General features: G+C 38.4%; 1 protein-coding gene across 1 annotated transcript in view; it reads left to right on the top strand.

Moving 5' to 3' along the window:
* UNC5C (unc-5 netrin receptor C) overlaps nt 1-21913 on the top strand; it is a 347498-nt gene that overhangs the window by 245995 nt on the left and 79590 nt on the right. The window contains exon 4 of the mRNA XM_045880727.2: nt 6218-6321. Coding sequence (XP_045736683.1) covers nt 6218-6321 — 104 coding nt within the window. The remainder of the gene's footprint in view (nt 1-6217; nt 6322-21913) is intronic.

The raw sequence follows: 21913 nt of genomic DNA, 5'->3' as shown, positions 1-21913 counted from the left end.
ATAACCCTCTAAAGGGTCATGACACACAATTTGAAAAACATAGCAATAAACTTTAAATTCCAAAAGAACAATAAGGAATATTAGATACTATAGTTTATAGACCATATGGCCAAAATCTGTAAGAGAATGACATGCTGAAAATTGACTCCTATGAGCAATCATCTTTCATTCCAGAACTCTCTGAGTATTAATAAGAGAAATCATTGGCGCCTGGGTGGCTCAGTTGGTTAAGCGACTGCCTTCGGCTCAGGTCATGATCCTGGAGTCCCTGGATCGAGTCCCGCATCGGGCTCCCTGCTCGGCAGGGAGTCTGCTTCTCCCTCTGACCCTCCTCCCTCTCATGCTCTCTGTCTCTCATTCTCTCTCTCTCAAATAAATAAAATCTTTTAAAAAATAATAATAATAGAAATCATTATAATAATTTAATACATGTTTTGTGCTTTATAATCTTTCAAAACCTTTTCAGATCCAACATCTCTTTTAATATTCACCAAACCTTATGAGATCTAAAAGCAACAAAAACAACAACAAAAAAACAACCAACATTAATAATATAATATGTCATTTATCTTATTATTCTGTGGAGTTTAAGGATTTTCATTTCCACCAGGATAGCCTATTGAACTGAAGTATACCCACTGGAGAATTCTTGACTTCCTGGTGTCAGCCTGTCACATTGCCAAGATTTGGTCTTTTAAAAAATATTGTATTCTAATAAATCTTTCCATACAATGAAGTAGCTTGCTGAGGAAATAAACATTTTTAATAAACATAAATCATTCTAAAACACTCAGAGTAAGAATATATTCATTATCTTTTTCGAAGAAAATAATATCAGCAACCTTCCTGCTCAGACACAGTAGGGGGATCTTTGGCTGATATTTTTTTGGGGGGTTCCATCCAGAATCAATAGGGCTTACTGGGCTTGGATGGTAGTGTGAGGCATTATACACAAAACCGAGGCCCGTGCAGCCTCAACTTTCCAGTCGTAGGCCACACACATTCTTTTGGATGGTGTCAGACAGAGTTGCTAAAGGGATGGAGACATGAATTTCTGCCCCTTTTATAAATTTGCACATTGACAGGATGGGACTTTCTTACACACTGCTTTGGGTAGGCACTTCTCTCCCCATCTCTCCATGGAGACAAAATTAGTTCTGTCAAAGTTAATCTGAATGCATTTACAATCAGCCAAGTTTTAATTTTAGTCTGCTTTTGTGATTGCTTCCTTGGATTTGTATAAAGAAGTTCCCGATATTTTTAATACCCAATCTTCTGGGACCCACTGTTTTCCCTGTTTTCTAACTCTTACCTGTACCTATAGACCCAAGTGTCCAAAAAGTCCATGAAAATTGTCCCGAGGGGAAAATTATAAGCTGTACTCTTCAAAGATTCATCAACTCCTCTATTACTTAAAAATGATTTCTTCTATTATTTCTCTTGGACACTGATCTGATTGGTATAGCTCCTTAAAGATCCGTCACAACCAAGAAGTATTTTATTCAACACAGGAAAACCTCTTTTCCCCTCAAACTCATGTTTAAAATGTTAGTCTGTTCAGTCATTGGCCCTTATATGTAGCCAAAGAGACCTCTGAAAGCATCCAGACATTTATTTTCATTTTACCAATGAAGAAGGTGAAGGGCACAGTCTTCAGACTCCCAGTTAGCCTTCCTTTCCGTTTACCACCCCGTCAGAAAGTGAAGTTCATGTTTGCAGAATGCCATGATTGGCATAGTCCACATCATAAATAATTTGTAACCACAGTATTATTATTGTGAAAAAAATTCATTGAAAGCATCAAAATTTACAGTAAAAAATGAGACATCATGTGTGCCTATGCATGGAGGTGTTCTGAAAGGCTTTCTTTGATTACTGTGTAAATGGTAAATAGAAATCCATATAGTTTCAAGTCTGATTCTACATCTGCTAATTGGATTTTGCTGTATGGATTTAGTAAGCCAATATTCATGTTCTCAAGTAAACATCTCTCAGAATGCATGCATATGACAAAGCTGATTTTTCCTTTAGTCGCTGGAATCAACACCTAAGTCAGAGGTAGGCCAAGTTGACTTTGCAAAAGTAATCCAGGTTATAATGAAAGGACTTTATACTTATTTTAGTATCAGCCTTAGAACTAATGGAAAGAAAACAAATGTAGAATCCTTAAGGTCTTCCAAGAGCAGAAATTCATCTCTTTTCCTGACAGGAATACCTACGTTAATCTGTACCGTTCTGTTTTACGTCTAATTCCTAGCTGACAAGTGTCCTTTTTTCATGCTTATTCATTCGTCACCCTTGTGTTCTCTCTGCCTGCAAGGCATCCGGCCTGCCTTCTATCACATCTCTACAAATAATAAAGGATATGCTTAAAATGTTATTACCCACCCTCCCTCGCAGAGTAACGTGGAGACCTACTGAAATTAGCAGCTGCTTTGCTGGGCAGCCACAATATATTCTATGCTCATTACCCAACCTGAAAGCTAGAAAAGAGGTTTTATGACAGAAACTGAAAGCATTTTTCAGGAAGAAGTATTGCCTCGTGGGGGGTTAAATATGAGATCATTTTAGAAATTACATAAAATTTATATGGAGTTTAAAGCCAAACCACTAAAGTGAAATAATTATCAGGCATTCAATGATGGTTCAGTTCAACCTGTCCCTCCAAGTGTGTGCCTCTGACGTGTGGTCACCATTCTCAGTTAGGAAACAAGGATTCTCATAAGATGTGCCTTCATATGGCAGGAATTTGAAACCCATGCCAAAAACTACACTATATTCTAAAAATTATAGCATGCTGCATTCAGACCCATCGCCCCCTAATGGTGCCGCTGACTTCTGTCACCGTAAAATTTGGCAAAAGAGCAGTAGGTTCCCGTGATGGTCATATTCCCAATTCCTGTGCACCCCTCAACACAGCTGGGCTTCCACTTGCCCTTCGTGCCTAAATGTCCCAAACCAGTCCCTTCTTCGCCCCTGTGAGTCTTTCCCTGGATTTGTCCTGTTGGCCTCCCAACTTCTTAAAACTTTACTCTTCTCTTAGCTCCTCTGACACATGTCTGTTTGGTTCCTCTCTTGCCTCTTGGTTCATGCCATGTCATTTTGCTGGCAGCCTTTTCCCTCAAATGTTGGTGCCCTGCTTGTTGAACACAGTCTTTCCCCTGGTGATCTAATCTAATCTATTTCCCGTGCTTCAGCCATCTCCTAGACAACGAAGCACGAATCTCCTATGAGGACTTTTTTTTTTTTTTTTTTTTTTTTTTTAAGTTCTAGGCCAGTGGTTCTCAACTTTGGGTGGATTTTGCCTATAGGGGACATTAGGCATTGTCTGGTTGTATTTATTTTGCCCTGGCTCGGAGGGGTGCTTCTGGTTTTTAGTGGGTGGAGTCCAAGGATGCTGCTAAGTATTTTGCTATGCACAGGACAACCTCACAACAGAGAATTCTCCAGTCCCAAATATCAGTAGTACTGTGGTTGAGAAATCATGATCTGGATTTATTGCACTTTCCATCTGAGTATCTTAACAGACACAGCAAACTGAACCTATACCAAATGCATTGCTGTTTTTCCTTTCACTTTCCTGCCTAATTCGGTACCATTTCATCTAGCGATGCTACCATCTTAACAACAGCAATAGAATTACTAAGAATATACTATTATTCTTGCCTCCTGGCACTTTCCAAATACCTGAGTCTTCCCGAATGTATGATCTTTTTATTTCTAGAATCTGCCTTCTCTTCCTCCTATGGCTTCCCCCTCCTCACTATGACTAGCTGAGTTCAGGACCCCGTCATCCCTCCTGGTCTACTCAGATGGGTCCCTAACTACCTTCTGTCTCTTTACCACAACCTCAATCCATCTATCACAATGAGGGCAATGTGACATCTGATCTCCTTCATTTGCTTAAAAGCTTTTGAGGGTTTGCCATTCCTCAGCATGGCAGAAAGGCGCTTCACAACTAGACCGCAGCTTACCTTTCTAGTCTTGGGTCTTTATCTTACACATCATCATCTTAAGTACCTAATCAAGTGTCAACCAAAGCATATAATTAATAAATATTAAAAGAATTTGTTTTAGCTATTTGGATACATATGTGCCTCACTCTTATCCTTAGCCCTCATTTTGTGATATGCCAATTAATTTAACCAAGAGTGAGTCAGTGGGTTCTTTAATTTGAGAACTAATTCCAATCATTATTTCTTCACCCTACCCTACGTCAGATGGGAGTTTTTCAGTATGATTTTTTTTTTTTTTTTTTTTTTTTTTTTTTTACAAACAAGGTATATGTTGTCAAGAACATTTTATCCTGTAAAAGTTGTTCATTGTCGCTATTCTTTTTATTAGTATCTGGCGTTTTGCCGAAGTTTTATCTTAATGCAGATCCAAAACAAAGAGAAGCTGCTATAGTGCATTGTGCTGCCAAAGTGAGCACAAGGAGAAGCTACCATGTTAGAAGTGACACAGAGGAGAAAAGTTTTAAATGTTTGTGTTGGAAGGACACAGATGGACCAAAAGATGTGTGAAAGGGATGTGTGTAAGAGCAAAATATGTACAAACCGAGGCTCAGCATGTTCTAATAGAGCATGGATTATTTTGCTGTAAGGCTTTGAGTCATCTGATAGATATGTTTCTTATATGTAAAATAAGGACATGGTTTTGGTAACTTGTAAGTTCTAATAATTCTGTGGATTTTAAGTGGTTTCGTTCTGCAATATACTCAATTTCTTGATAATCGAATTACAAGAGGCCTTCTGCCAGAAATTTCGTCACCATTTGGAGAGCCCCTTGTCTTACCTCAAATCGCACAGATCTATAATTTTCTCATAGCCCCTAAGCTCTTGAAAGTTTTCTTATGCCAAGAAATTCAATAAATGGCAAGTATGTAACAGTGGATTTTTCTCTCTATCCATTCTTCCAGATGGTACTTTCTGATAGCTCCTTGAAAGGCATTAAGGATATGACCTCCAGAGTCTTTGGGTTTCCGCCCATAGTTCAGTAGGCTAAAATGGTACTTTTCAATTCTTAAGCCTTTATCAGGGCCATGGCATGAAAGGATAGAAGCATTAATTTATAATCAAAATCAATGGATAAAATTCCAATAACTTTTCATTGGAAGAAGCTGAAACTGTACATGTATGAAATAAAGTATTTGGCATGTTTTTGGTTTGGGGTTTTTTGTTATTGTTGTTAATGTTGCTTCAGAACTCTATGGTTGGATCATTTATTTTTTAATTTTGGTGTTTAAAATTACAAACTGATTTCTAATATGTTTGTGTCCACTTATAACAATTTTTAAAAGTCTACTGCATATATCTTAGCAACTATAACTATATAAATATGTAATTAGGCAGTTGGTATATTTGAGCAAAAATGACCATTTAATCTTCTAATTGAAGAATGGCTACATAATTACATATTGAGGTATTTCTAGACTCATCCTCCTGGCTCCTCTTTTTCTTGCTTCCTGTTTGAAACACCTCAAGAAGTTACATTCATTCTCTCAGGACTCCAGCATTCTATTTCCCACTCTGAAACATAAACTTCCTCTTGAGTTATTGATCAAAAGATGTCAGAGTTATTACAACTTTAATAATACCTATTATGAAGAAAGAGAAAAATATTTATGTATATAACAGACTCTGTGTAAGTATCATGATAATGGGGCTCTTTGGATGAAAAAATGTGATCACCATAATTGATGATCAAGTAATACTAAGGAGATGCAATTAATCATTTTCACTGATTGTGTAAATGAGGTTCTCCAAAGCATTCCATTGAAGATTAAAGTAGAAGCAGTTAATAGCCTCTGAATTTCATGTTTTCCACCACACAGAATATAATAGCCCGGATTATGGTACAGTACTAACAAAGTGTGGTTAAAAAAAATAAAAAGAGGGGCGCCTACGTGGCTCAGTCATTAAGCGTCTGCCTTCAGCTCAGGTCATGATCTCGGGGTCCTGGGATTGAGCCCCACATCCAGCTCCCTGCTAGGCAGGAAGCCAGCTTCTCCCTCCCCTGCTCCCCCTGCTTGTGTTCCCTCTCTCGCTGTGTCTCTCTCTGTCAAATAAATAAAAAATCTTTAAAAAAATATAAAATAAAAAATTAAAATAAAAAGATACATAAAATACTAAACTGGGATATTTTTATATCATTTTCCATAAATAAATAAATGTTAATTATTAGTTTTGTCATGTATTTTATTACCTGTGCTTTCCAGATCTACGGAAGACATTTGAGCAGGAACCCCTGGGAAAGGAAGTATCCTTGGAACAGGAAGTCTTGCTCCAGTGTCGACCACCTGAAGGGATCCCAGTGGCTGAGGTGAGTAACAAAAATTCTTTGCATTTAGCAATTGGCACTTAGTTATTCTAACAGAGGCCTAATCCATGGCTAATGGGGCAGTGAATTAGGGTATGGCATGATGAATGGTTGGGAATGGAGTCCTAACTGCCTGCTGCTGGCAAAACAGATTGATTGGGGACTGATTAATGACTTGGGAGTCAATTAGAATGCCCCACTGGACAAAGCCACAGGCAGCTTGGTTCAATTTTGTCATTCTCTTTCAAGAAATCAGAAACACTGCTTTATTGTATCTGGCACTTTTCATATAGAGAGGTGGTAAGACAATAATGTACTATCAATTTTATTATTGTTCTTGAGCATATGCAACAAATGTAAAAAGGGTGTGTGTGTGTGTGTGTGTGTGTGTATGAGCCTGTGCACCCCACATAGACATTTCCTGTTCCATGATGTAATCTAAAGGCCATATCTACACACCATGAATAGAAACATGCTTGAGAAATAACAAGTGTCAATTAGTTTCCTACCATGAACTTTCTATCAAGCTCTTCATTTTCATTTTTTGCTTTTGCTAAAACAAAGCCTGTTGATTGTTAATGAAGCATGACGAATCAGATACATACCATGTTTTTCATTAGCACCAAACCATACAGTTGTCCTTTGCAAATGCCTGTCTATGGGGGATAGGCCTACATGACCACAAGAGAATACCATGCCCTCCTTGAGCCATACACCATCATAAAGCACACTTGTTAGGAAAATCGTCTAAAACTGTGTCTTTCATTTGTTAACAAATAACTCTAAATTCTCAAAAATGCTACCTTTTATGATTTTTAGGAGACATCCTAATAGGGCATCAGACATTATTGCCCTAGCTAATCCGGTGTTCTGTGTGCCCAGAAACACTTCAATTTGAAAAGTGACATACATCGCTGCCAACTTGTTGGTCCTTGTTAACCTCTAAACTATATTCAGTCCTTTGATATTTTTACTCTTTATTGCATGTATGGAAAGAGGCATTTTTTAGTTGCCGCCATTTGGGTCTGCATATGGACCCGCTGGATTTTTGTGTGTGTGTGTAAAAATAAGCCCTGAATTCTCCCTATCTATGAAATTGCAAAAAAACAATTATTGACACATCATCGTTCAAAAAAGTTTTGTAGCTGTACACTTACTATTAGATTTGTCATAGTTTTTCAGTCTTTTGAAGGTTGAAGCAAAGGTGGGAGTCAGCTCCGTTAGCTGGTCTCACAACAACAAGATTAAACATCTAATTGCTCTTTCCAAATTATTATTAATAATAAATGAATTAGAAATTTAGGCAAGGCTCTTAGAAAACAACTGCATTTTTTTCTCTCACAGCCATTTATATCTCTCCATGTGCCAATGCGAAGCCTCAAAGTAGCACTCTTAATGAAGCTTCTTATTGTACTCTGAAAGAAGAGAACTATTGTTTGCCTTGTAACTGGCATCCCATGGTACTTTCAAGCAGCGCGTCGGAGACTTTGCATGATTATAGCTGTTTTATCCAACCACATCAAGACTTTATCTTCCAACACCGATATACAATATGATTTAGTGTAATGAAAGGAGGCAACTCTTTTCTATTCAGTATTTCATTTCACTTATTATAATAGTGCATCTGTCTCCTTCATTGTATTTTTAAAAATTCTAATGCAAACCGCCATTAAACTGCCTTAAAGACCAAAATATATTCTGAGTAACATGGGCATCCATAGCCTCATTTTTACCCAGCATTTCTTACAGATTGCTGATCCCTGCAAAGACTTTCAGTGATATGAGCCTAGTAATTTTTTCATTTTTTTAGTCTCTCCAACAAAGTGGTTCACTTTGTCAAGGAGTAAAGATTCATGACTGAAACTGATTGGCTGTGAATTTTATTTGTATCATCAGTGGGAAAGAGACCAATTAACACTTGGCAAGCTCAAAAATCATATGCCCATTTGACATTCAAAGAACTATATTTAATGTGGCTTTTTTTTTCTTTCTTTTTTTTTTTTTTTGAAGTCAAAAGACACATCAAACAGCCATGCTCAAGAGCAGGCTAGCAAACTTGTACATAGATTCTTTCCAACACCCTTAGAATCACTAAGATCAGAAAGCTAATAAGTACCTTAATGGGACACATTACAATGGTCAGTTGCTTAAGAGGGGTAGATAAATGAATAAAGAAAGGAATGAAATGTAACCTGGTGAATTAAAAGATTGTAAGATTATTTTAATTTTATGATAAATGCATTCATTACTTAATATTTAAATTTTTTGAAGAATCTAAAAGCATAAAAATAGCGTAGAATGAAATATTGAGCTCACGGATTGACTCTTGCCCTTTCTCGTAAATAAAACCAGTCCTTAAGATATCAGGCTATACTGGCAAGGATTTGTGCTTCTTTTGCATCCAAGGCAAACGATTCTGAAAAACTCCAATGGTAAATGCTCAATGAATGCATGGCTGATCAATTCAATTGATCTTTGTTTTATAAGTATGTGTCTAGCTCCATTGAAGAAGTAGTCAGGTACATTATTTGCAGAATACGAGGCGGTAATTATTGTCTTCCTTCCCATACAAGTCAATAAATTTCTAAAGAACTCTACTATCTTAAATTACGGTGGTATCACCTGTGATACAAATAATGGCAGAGGCATTTCTGAGGTCATAAATAATATTTAATATCACCCCTTATTTTGGCTTTAGTCACCACCATAGAATGTTAATCTCATTTCCCCACAGAACTCTAGGTGTAAACACAAGCATCACCATTTTTAACTTTTTGACTTTGGGCAAGGTATTTCAGTGCTCTGTACGTATGTTTTCTGAATTATTAATGGAGATAATAATAATAATAGTATCTCTCCAGAGTGTAGTTTTGGAGTTTAATTGAGATGGTACATGTGAATCACTTAGGACATGCAGAAAGCTCAAGAAACATCAGCCACTTTGCGTACTATTATTATATTATCACCCACTGATCCACAGAAGATGGAATTCAACCTCTTGAATTCAGAATAGTCGCTGAGTGCACTGAACCTGCGCCAGTGCTGTGGGGTATGCAGAGATGAATCTTCTGTCCTATGAAGAACCACCACCAATATGCCCTCCTCTATTCTTTAGCCAGACTTCGGTTAGAGTCCATAAATTCTACAAATGAAGATAGCATTGCAAGCTTTAAATAAGGAAAGGCCCTTATTTACGTAAATATCTCTTTAAAAAAAAAGACTTGTTTATTTCAGAGTTGGGGGAGGGGCAGAGAGAGGGAGAGAATCTCAAGCAGACTCCCCGCTGAGCGTAGAGCCCCACGTGGGGCTCGATCCCAGGACCCTGAGTTCATGACCTGAGCCAAAACCAAGAGTCAGTCGCTCAACCACCTGAGCCACCCAGACGCCCCATATGTAAATATCCACTTTATAAATGACTTGTTAATGTAAATATCTACAAGTCATGACATGCTGCTGTCGTTTTCTGATTTTTATTTTTTATTTATTTTTTTTAAAGATTTTATTTATTTATTTGAGAGAGAATGAGATAGAAAGAGAGAGCACATGAGAGGGGGAGGGTCAGAGGGAGAAGCAGACTCCCCGCCGAGCAGAGAGCCCGACGCGGGACTCGATCCAGGGACTCCAGGATCATGGCCTGAGCCGAAGGCAGTCGCTTAACCGACTGAGCCACCCAGGCGCCCTGTCGTTTTTCTGATTTTTAAAGTTACTGTTGTCCACTTAGTCATCCTGGTCCCAGGACATTGGAGCCGCCTGCATATTTTATTTCAGAGAGGAAATCTGGGCTGAGGCTACTGGTGGTAGTTCTCCTTTGCAGGGCCAAAGGAAAGAGAATGACAAAGTTTCAGAGGAGGAAGAGGCCAATCCAGATTTCTTGTACTCCCATCTCTACAGGTGGTGACCCTTTTGACTAAGAACTCACCTTAATACTTACTGGGTAAAAAAAAAAAATTGTGCTGCGGGCACTCCAGGATAAACCACCTAGGTTTCAGGGTTCTAGGCTTGATGCTCCCTCCTCTGGTCTCCTTGCCAAGTCCTTCTTTTCTATTTTTTTTTTATTTAAAATATTTAACAACTGCACAACTTCCTTAGCACAGGGGCAGAGTCTGAAGACTCTGTGCCGTATCAGGTATAAACCCTTTAGCTGCTGAATCAGAGGGTGGCCCAGGGAGCCATCCAGTATTGGGAAGGAGAGGAGGAGCACTCAGTTGCATCACAGCACATACAGAATTATCTCAGAATTTAACACCGGGTATGGAAGAACCAATGTGGCTGGCCCCTATAGACAATGATTTTATCTAGCCCCAACTACTACTTGTGTTGAAATGTATCTGTTGACTCCTCTGCCTGCCTAAACTGTGAAGAAATGAGCAAAAAGAGGGTTTGTTCATGTTTTATCTCTAATACCGGCAGACTGAATCTACCTAGGAGAGTCTCTGACTATATTTAATTAAATGAAGGAAAGAATCCCTGTTGGATATGGGTACATTTCAGGAAATTGAGATGGAACTTTCCAGAAAAAAGATGTTTGTCACCCCTGAAGATGCAACCCTATTGAGATAACTCAGTGTGAGGTGAGGGGATCCAGTAGTCTAAAGCCTGAGAGCAAAGTTCCAACCCACTAGGACCAGGATAAAATAAAAGGCGGGGGGGCTCATTGGGAGTTACTTCAGTTCAAAGAGTATAGGGCAGGTTAATAATACATATATTAAAATTAAGAACAGACTAGACGAGAGAAAGAAAAACAACTACCAGAAACACTCTAAAATGGTATTGCCCACTATCTTAATAACTTTTTTGCTAGGACCAAGCCGAAAATATAATGTTTTTCTTACATTTCTGGAAAGGCATTTGCCTCCCTTTCAATAGACAAGCCTCCCCATTTCCCTAAACAAGCCAGAAAATCCATACTCTCATGAATGGGTGCAGGGTTGCTTCAGTGGTATAATAGCAGCATTCTGTGAAATGAATCCCTCTTTGCTCGTCTTAGTTTATGCCTAGAAAATGTTGCTGTCACATGGTGAGCCAGAAACATACTCAGAGATACTTTATTTCATCAGATTATCTCTTTTGGAGAGTACTGGGATCAAAACATCAATGCATACAAGATTTGTTGGCATGGCAGAAGGAGCAAAACTGAATTTTTCACTAAAACCTGTGATTTGTATCACCTTTAACAAGGGGATAATTGCTTCTCTAATTATAATTGAGCTATTTCTCATAGGAGTTTAATTGGAGGAAGAGGGCACAATGTTCAACTTATTGACCCAGTTGTGCTTAGAAACCGTCATCTTATTTATCAACATTTGCATTTCTAATTAGCAAGTGGGTAAATATGGGTTGGAGGGCAAAAGAATAGATTATTTTGCTGAGTTTAGTCTTGATAAACAGGGAACAGATTTTTTTTTTTTTTTAAGCTACTACTGCCAGGGCAAAAAGCTGCCGGCAGCCGGAGGCTCCACCAAATGTGCAGCATCAGGTGGCACTCCATCCGATTGATTATTAATATGGCTGCTGAACATTTCGTTTCATGAGAGGCGTGCATGTTTCACTGCCGTTCCCTCATAACCGGAACTTCACGTTGATGCATTTCCATGCAGGTGCATTGTCTTCCGAGCTGTACTTTATATTCTCTGCAGGCAAAAGAGCTTTAGAGAGGAAAGAAGAGTTTGAATACGAATCTGGGGAGAGATACTGCTTTCAGTGCCCAGGAAGATCTGGTGGAGTTTTTCCTAGCATGGGTGTAGCAACAGGAAGGGGTTTTTATTACGAGCTGATTATCAGCCTTCCAAACAGTTTTGCAAGAGCATTACATTCCCAGAGTAGTAGTCAGCTTGCAAGCTTTGCATTGGTTCAGTCAACAGTTGTCAGCGTCACTTCTTTATCATGGTTACCCCATGTGTTTTTCTTCCAATATCTGCCTCTAATAGTTATACACAGAGATTACCAGAAGCCCAAATAGCCATGTAAACCACGTTAAAAATAATAATGAAGTTAAATGATGCCAACATCAATTCTTAAAAAAAAAACAGTAAGAAATTATAAACCCTTTCTGGACTCCTAACACATTTGGGGCTTCACTGGTGCACATACATTGTGGTTCCTTTGAGCTGTAGTACAACATGCACTCTTTATTTTTTTAGTCATTAATCCCTTGATTCAAGAAATATTTGTTATCTACTCACTGTGTGCTGGATACTTTTCTAGTATCCAGGAGATGCAAGTCAGCCAAAGTCCCTAATGGGTTAAAAAAGAAAAAAGGACTAAACAGGAATAGAAATAAATGGTCAAGATACTGTCCTGCAATTGCAAATGAAAGGAAATAAGGCAAGGTCATTTTGAGAGGTTGATGGTTGCTGGGGATGGGAAGTCACTTTCAAGTCAAGGAGAATCTATCTGTGGAGGCACGATCCGACCTGAGGTCTGAGTGACAGGAGAGAGCCGGTCGTGAAAAGATTTGGGTCAGGACGTTCCAGGCGGGGGGAGCAAAATACCCTCAGAAGGAGTGGATGTGGCTATAGACTGAAAAAGGGCCAGTAGCTCAGAGACATATGTCATGAAGCCGTGAGGAGGGCAGGAAGACCTTCAGTCAGAGGCAGGAGGACAAGTTTGTGGATTAACAGACATGGTAAGTAGCCTGGATGGATCTCTGAACGCAGGAAAAGCCATTGGAGATTTTAAGTACGGAAGTGTCATGTTGGGATATATATGTTTTTCAAAGATCATTCTCCCTGCTGCGTGGAAAATTGATTTTCACAGTGTAAGAATGAAAGCAGGGATCCATCTAGGGGACCTTGCCTTAACACAAGCAAGAGAAAATGGTTGTTTGTCTTAAGGTAGAAGTAAAAGAGATGGAGAAATAAAAGGGGATACTTTAATTTCTGTGGGGATAAAAAATTCTGAACATGATTTTTAGAAAAACTTGATTTTATTCAATGAATAAAACCTAGAACCAATTTGGTCTTTCGGGAGAAAGGGAGATCTTCCAGGCTAAAGTGCAGCAGATCCACTAGAGTGAGCTTTTCTTAGATGGCCTAAAATCAGCAATCAACAGGCCTTAGCTGTTTTCGAAGATAATCTCTCTCTCAGTGGCGCTTGAGCACGAGGCAATGACCTAGACTGTGTCTTTAATCACAGGGCAAGATGGTCTTTTATTTCTATGACCCTTATCTCTTGAGAAAAGTATATGTTTCTTCAATCGGTTCTCTTGCTTTGGAATTTCTTTCAGTGAGTCTCTCCATATGCCTAGAAGCACTATTTACTGTAAACTCACTGGGGGTGAGAAATGGCAATCCTAGAGAGCAGAAAGCCAATAATTTCTAATGGTGGCCAGACTTTGTAAGAGTCCCACTTCTACTTGGTACATAAGAAGAAATGCTGGGAGATCCTTATCCCTAAAGGCAAATTTGTAGTAAAGACTGGTTAGGAACTAACCATGGACTCGTCAATTTACGGTTCCTTTGCCCTGAAAAATTAGCATTTTAAGAACATTTCAGTGCCATTTTGCTCCCTTGGAAGAAATTATTAGATATAGTCGTTCTACTTTGGGCATTTTGGGTGGTTGTCACTATTAGTTAATTTAATAGTTCATTAGGTCAATGTGCTTTTATCTTCTCATAGTTGAACTTAGGCTTTAGGAATGGAAGTTTTCAGATTTCAAGACAAGCTTGCCTCCGCAGTGTGGTCTGTGTACATTCAGCTCTCAAAAGCAATGAGCCAGACATATGTGCAATTAAGGGAGTGTTTCCTCAATAGGAAAACAAATTCCTTTCTTAGCAAATCCCTTCCCTTTGCAGAAGTTACAACTGAGCAAAATGTCACTACATTTTCCACTTGCTTTTTTTAATTCTTTGGCTTTTTTTTTTTTTACAATTGTCTAAAGATACAATTTCAACATGCTTGAAGACCAACACTTTTTTTAAAGCATAAAAACACACTTCCTTTCACAAACCCATTGAAACGTACAAAATATTTTGGACAGTAGTCAACACAAAAGTGAATAAGCCTCTTACTTCATTGCAAATCTGACAAGCAAATGGATACATAAACAAAGTAGCCTCTATTCTTGACAATAGAGAACATCTGCAACAATATCTCCACAATAGCTATGGGGGTGGTAGGAGGTGGAGGGAGAAAGTGCGGGTCATTGTGCACACTTTTTTTTTTTTTTTAATGGCCTTTTGCTTCTTGTTTTTTAAGGCACTTTTTAGCCACAACTTTTACGGGTAAAGAACATTTGTTTGCGTCCTATAATGAAGACTTTCTTAGTCATGCAAGGGATGGTGAGAAACTGTTGCCACTGTGAGAAATCAAAAGAAAATAATTCTGGGATTTCAAACTCTGGAGCAATTGGAGCCAACCCCTACCTGGTAAAAGTCTCCAGAAGGCTATTAGCTATGGACATTTTTCTTAGAATTGCCAAGACCTTACTATTCAAAGTGTGATGCATAGATTATCTGTATTGACATGACCTGGGAACTTCATAGAAAGGCAGAATCTCAAGCCGCACCCCAGGCTACTTAATCAAAATCTTCATTTTAGCAAGAACATTAGAACCAGTCTACATGCAGTACTGGTTTTCCAGCGAGGATGCACACTGGGATCACCTGGGAATTGGTAGGATGTGCAGCCTGGCTATCAAGATTTTTAATAGCTCCCCCGGTGATTCTAAAATGCAACAAAGTTTGAGAACCACTGGTCTAAAGGGCAGGGTTAAAACAAACAAATACAGGAAAAACTTCAAACTTGTCACTTCTAAACCGGTCAGGAAAAGTTGGCAGACTCCCAGCTTCCAGCCAATGCTCCTTCTAGAAGCTTGGCTTGGCTCAGTTTTTTATTTTGATAATCACCCCATAATTGCTTCTCCCATTTGTTTGATTAATGTACCTGCATCTGACGACACTGGGCTGAATCTCCATTCTCTTAGGTGTACACCCTCTTCCTAATTCTGTTGTATCATTCTCAGTCTCGGTGTTCTGACTCAAGGGGCTCCAGTTTGAGTTCAACAGAGTAGCCTTTTCTGATGGATGTGGGTTTTTCTAGCTAATGGCTGCTAGACTCACTTTTCATGTTGGGTGGTATGTGGCCGTTTCTCTCTGTTAATTAGAACAAATGTGCCAATTATGTTAATGTTTCTCCAGATATCAATCAGTGAATAATTAGACACAACACATCTGTCTTTCACAGGGGAGTAGAATAGGAAAGAAAACTTCAAGGTGTTTTGTTCTTTATTATTGACATATATGATTAGACAATTCCTTAACCAATCACATTGTTAACAAGTTCATGTATCTAAAGGGAAAAGGTTGCCAGTAGCTACTTGAGGGGAAAGCTGAGCACCTCTCATTGTTAGCAATTTTATGACCAAAGTCCAACTATCTCTAAAAAGATCTCTGTAAAGAATTTAATTGATCTCTTCTTCCTTTTTTTTTTTTTTTCATTTCACTGTCCTATCAGTAAAATGCAGGTATGTCATTTTCCCTGAAGTACAAAAAGAAACAAGTTCTTAAGTAGAAGTATTTAAAATTCTCATGGGATGCCTGGGTGGCTCAGTCTGTTAAGCGGCTGCCTTCGGCCCAGGTCATGATCCCAGGGTCCTGGGATCAAGTCCCACATCGGGCTCCTCGCTCAGCGGGGAGCCTGCTTCTCCCTCTCTGTCCCTCTGCTTGTGCTCTCTCTGTCAAATAAAATCTTTAAAAAAAAAAAAAGAAGTATTTAAAATTCTCAAAAAGAACAAATTCTCAAAAAGAACTCAGCTTTATTGATAGAAAAGATCACATCCTCAGCCTATAGGGTTATGTTGAAGGTGTTGTAAAGATGTAAATCACGATCAGATTTATAATTTGTTATACTTTCTGCCTATGTGTCTCCATGAACCTTAACTTTGGAGCCTTCTGATTATGAGAAAAATTATTTTGCTTCTGTTGTTTTATTGGCATTTGTGGCCCGTACGTGACATGGTTTTACAGAGATGGAGTTTAGCCAAATTATTTCCTAATACAAGTAATGCTTCTACCCTTGTGTGGATTCCGGCAGTATGGAGAAGAGACATATGAAACCAACACATGAGTCTTCCTGAAGCTAGTCAAAGCATATTCTTGAGATGCTTTTACATAAAGTTTTTTGTTTAGTGTAAAGTATATACACTCTAGCAAATATGGATCATGTTCCTAATGTCTAATAATATTCAACTATGTACTTTTATCATCTAACGGTAAAACACCATCACTGTTATGGTCTATATTACTGTGGTTTCAGATATATTGTCTCCATTGTTCTTTTAGAAACAGTCGGTCAGAAAATGAGAATGGAATTTGTTTTTATTATGTTCAATTAGCCAGCATATAGTACATCATCAGTTTTTGTTGTGTATTCAATGATTCCTTAGTTGTGGATGACACCCAGTGCTCAGAATGGAATTTAGCTTGTAAATTATTTCTTCTTACCGTGGCACTGATTTGCTCAAACAAAATGTAGAAACGACTGAGAGCAAACATTTACTATATTTGGAAATAGTTATGATTGCTAATACTAGTTAGTGCCAGGCATTCCTAAAAAGCCCCTGATGTATGCATCATCCTGGGATATGTTCTTTTTGCCCAGGGAGTTGGAAGGGATGAGGCAACCAGGAAAAAAGTTCATGGTTGTTGATTTATTTTTATTACATCATTTTGTCCAAATATTTGTGTTTTATTTTTTAATAGTAAAACATGAACATAGTTAGGCTTTACACGATTTTAGTAGCAAACCATGAAACAAATTACTAAAGATAGATAATGTTTGGAAAATAATTATTTTGTGTAAATGAGTCCCCCCACTTTACTCTTAACATTAGAAGTTTGGGGCTCTGTCTTAGGTAGCTTAGCTTTTATGCTGCTTAATTAGAAAGAGGGGACGGGGGTGAATAAAGGTGAGAAAATGAGTGTGGGAAGTCAAGATTAAACTGGAGATTATAATTTATCCCGTATTTAATGATAAACTATGAATGGATAATCCACTGGGAATGGTAATCCACATTTCTCTGCCTTTGCTGATGATATAAATCAAAACTTAAATTTAAACTGAAGAACAAAGTTTTTAGGGAGGAGAGTTGAAGCATGAGGTTGTTGAATGCTGAAACGGCTGTTCAGAAAAGGTTGTGCAAGCCCAAGCCCTTGACAAATGATCTCCATGTTTTGCCGCAAAACCTTTTTTTTTTTCCCTGACAGCACTTATATAGCCAATAGTTCTGAATTTTATAAAATATCAGTAACAGTAAAGCTATAAAATCATGCATCTAGGAGCCATAAAAAAAAAGTTGATTCTTAAATCACACCACACACAGGAAGGGATGGCAGTTTTATACATCTTTTCTGGGAACACACAATATGGGGTCAATATGCTCTAGTCCTGAAACTTATAATCAAATTGGGATTCATTCATCTTCATTAATAAAATCATGTTGGTGTTTTGAGAACTCTCTGCCAGACTGAAGGCATCAATGGAACTGAAAGACCCAACTGTTGGAGGGATTTCTAAACATTTTATCTTCCTAGAAGAGCTGGGAACCAGTTCTTATATAGGAAGGCTAGAAATATGACCTCTCTTCTGGTACATACACTAGAAGGGATTGAGGCTGTAAACAAGGGGAAACTTTCCTCACTGGGAGAGTTGTATGAATGAAGACTCATAAACTAATACCAATAGCCCTATGCAGTGGAAAATTGAAAGATTTCTCCCAGTTCTTGTTTTTTTTTTTCCTGATTAGCATTATGAATATGAAGATATGTACTTCTTAATAGAGACACTAAGGGACACTGAATCATCAACATTTAAAATACATTTATGCAGATATAACTCTGTTTGGGGTATAAACTCAGTCTTGGAGAAGAAGCAATTAAATTAGATTTATTGCCTGCCTCCTAATTCCAGGTGCTTTCCCTTCCGTATCTCATTAAATCCTCCTACAACGCTGGGAGGGATAGTCCTTCCCTCTGTACCCGTGAGCATCGTGCTTCTGGGAGCTTCCAGCCTGCACAAGGCTGCAAACTTAGCAAGTAGGAGGACCGGGCTACAGAGCCAAGTCTGGCAACTCCAAAGTCCATATTTTTCCTATAACAACAACAACAACAAAAAAGTTTTATTGAGTGTATGTTTTGGAAATTCAGTTCATTAAAATGACACAAATTGTGTGTAGCCTTATTTGATTGATTTTCATGAGTTAATCAGATAGTATCCAGCCAAAGATGTCTTTTGGGGAGAAGTCATTTATTTAAAAAGAGTTAGATCATCTCATCAGTTTTCCAAAAGCAGAATAAACATGTTGATTTGTGTTATTTGTTGTTATTATCTACACACACTTCATTAAGAAAATGGAAATTTTAGAATGTGAAAGAAAAATTAAACTCAACTTCTGGTCCATTTTTCTTAGAATATCTCAATGATTTTTAAACATACTTCATTTGGTGATGTTCAAGAATTTTTTTTCAAAATATTTTGCTAAAATGAAATTAATTGGTATGATTGAGATATATATATATTCATTCCCAGGTCACATTTTTTTGTTTGTTTGTTTGCTTGTTTATCACAGTATTTGCTCTTAGTTCTGTGACAAGCAGTACTTTGCAGTACTTAGAAGTCCTATTTCAACTTCTAGAAATCAAAATTTATGCATTGCTAAGAATCTAACATTTTGATTGTCTGCAACTTTAGATGTCATAATTATTAAATATTTTGTCTAATTTCTAGCACCTGCAATAATCCTCAGTGCATATTAGCTATTCAATGGATACTCAGGGAGTAAACTAATTTTAGGTAGATCCTACTGACTTATATTTTCCTGTGCATTCATGTCTTTGTTTCTTCTCTCTGAATGTGGCTACATATCTCAATTAAGGGAATGCTTCTTTACATACACTTTCCACTTTTTAGTAGTGGTTTTATTTTCTATATGGGTACTCATTCATGCCTTTGTTCATATATGCATTCATTCATCTATTCTTTCAGCACACTTCAGCCATGAAGGCTTTATTTCTGCTTCCCAAATAGTGACTTTTGTAATTGCTCTTCCCTGTACCTGGAACACTCTGGCTCAGTATGATTGGCTCTTTCTAGATATTCATGTTCTAGTGATTAGTCAGCTCTGCAGAGAGACCTTCCCTGTCATCTAAAACAAGAGTCAGCAAACTATAGCCTGCTGGCCAAATACAGCCCACCACCTGTTTTTGTAAATAAAGTTTTATTGGAACACAACCATGCTCGTTCATTTACATATTGTCTGTGCCTACAGTTTAGAAACCTTGGTGCACAAAACCTTAAATACTTAGTATATTACCCTTTACAGAAAATGTTTTCTGACTCCAGATCTAAAACACTGTATGGCACTGATTATTTTTTCTAGCCCTAAGGACCATTGAAATTATCCAGTATATTTATATTGTTTATATATTGCCTTCTCTTTTGGGAATCACTTGGAGGGCAGACTTTGGCTTATTGATGCATCCCGGGTACCAGGAATAGTGAGGTCACCTAGTAGATACTCAGCAAATATTAATTGGATAAACAATAAATAGCATTTTGAACATCTCTGCTAGGATACTGTGCTAGATACTGTGAACACAAAACTAAACATATATATTCAGATATCCACATATATATTCAGAGATGTATCACGTTGGAGATATCATATACACATAAGTAATCATGCTCTCAAGAACTCCCAGGCACAAACTTTACACATATCATTACAGTACAGTATGATAAATGGCTTGATAAGATTGCTTCTGCTGCACATAAAAGGAAAACAGACAAAAAGTGTTTCAGAATGAAGGTGTCTTTTGAGGTGAATATTGAAGAATGGGTAGAATTCTCTCAGCAGAAAAGGAGGAGAAAGGCATTCTGGGTAGAGTGACGGAAAATGCAATGAGTGGCCATGTTAGTGTTGATCACACGCTAAGGAAACTTCAGAAAGTTCAGTATGTCCAGAGAGTGGTATTAAGTGATCAAGGTGAAGCTAAAGCAATAATTGAGGACACTTGTAAAAGATTTCATGTGAAGTTTGGATTTTAACCTAGAAACAATGACACGATAAAGAACATTTTAATTGAAGCTACTGTTTTTAAGATTTATTTTTTAGTAAGAATTACTGGAATTAAAATAGTATCACAGTACTTAAGAGCAGGGGTAGAGAAAGGAAGCCAGGTTTGAACAAACATTCTAGGCACCATCCATAACCGAATAGAATAGTTTTTGAAGAAAGGCACAAGGATTCCTGTAAGCTCTGAGTTTAGGACTGGCAGGATAACGACTCCATAATTAAAGAGAAAATCAGGAGGACCACATTTATAGAGAGAGGAATGACGTGAGGAGATACTGAGATCAATTCAATACCTGTTCTGCATTTCGTATTTATTGAGCATTCAGTTGGAGTTATCGAGAAAGTAATTGAAAATCTGAATGGAGTTGAATGAACATTAGGACTGGAGTTAATGATTTTTGAGTGAACAGCCATGAGTGTGAAGAAGATCACCAGTGCATATAGGCCAGTGGTTTGCACACCTGGCTGCGCATTAGCATTACCTGAGGAGCTTTTAAAAACACCAAGGCCTGGGGCACCTGGGTGGCTCAGTCGTTAAGCGTCTGCCTTCGGCTCAGGTCATGATCCCAAGGCCCTGGGATCGAGCCCAAGGCCCTGGGATCGAGCCCCTGGGATCGAGCTCCCTGCTCCAGGGGAAGCCTGCTTCTCCCTCTCCCACTCCCCCTGCTTGTATTCCCTCTCTCGCTATGTCTCTCTCTGCCAAATAAATAAATGAAATCTTAAAAACAAACAAACAAACAAACAAAACAAGGCCTGGGCCCTTCATATGCCCAATTCAATCAGAACCTCTGCAGGTGAGGCCTGGGCAGGAGCAGGTCTTAAAACCTCACTAGGTGATCAACGCTATAAAGTTTAAAGGAGAGAAAATGAAAGAGAGAGCCCTGCGGAGGACAGTGTGAACTATGGTGGATAAAATAAAGGGACCAGGGAAAGAGGTTTGAGAAAGAACAGCTAATCACATGGTACAAGAGTGGCATAGGGAAAGACGATGCTGTTGGCTTGTTGGACGAGGCAGCGAGGGAGGTCGCTGGTCACCTCTGAAAGTGCAGTTTGAGTGGTGAGCGTGAATCCAGACAGCTCTAAATTCAAGGGTCAATGGGCAGATGAATAGTGAGGACAGTTTAGCCACCAAGGGAGAGAGGAGATGAAAGTGAGGCTGAGAAGAGCAGGCGTGTCACAGAGTAATTTCCTTATTGGTTGGTTTTTAGGATGGACAGGGGACATGTGCGTGTTTGTGGGTGACCTGACACGGAAGGAAGGAAGAGCTTTGAGAGGAGTTTATATCTTTTGGCCTTATATGATATGTTTAAAAAAAAAAAAAAAGACCTATGTCATCTGCTTAGATTAAGGAAGATCACAAAAAATATTGAGCAATATGTTGATGACCTGGGGCCTCAAGAAGTCAGAGGGGGACAAAGTGAGCAGTGAGTGCAGCTCCTGAGTGCAGATTCTATGAGGCGGAGGTGGGAATTGGTCTCGCAAGTGGGGCAAACGCCTTCTGCAGAAACTTGCTTCTTTTCCCAT

The sequence above is a fragment of the Mirounga angustirostris genome, unplaced genomic scaffold, assembly GCF_029215605.1.
Source record: "Mirounga angustirostris isolate CCGP_5_RB_7025 unplaced genomic scaffold, mMirAng1.0.hap1 SCAF_2, whole genome shotgun sequence".
NCBI lineage: Eukaryota > Metazoa > Chordata > Mammalia > Carnivora > Phocidae > Mirounga > Mirounga angustirostris.
This window is presented reverse-complemented; position numbering and strand designations above follow the sequence as displayed.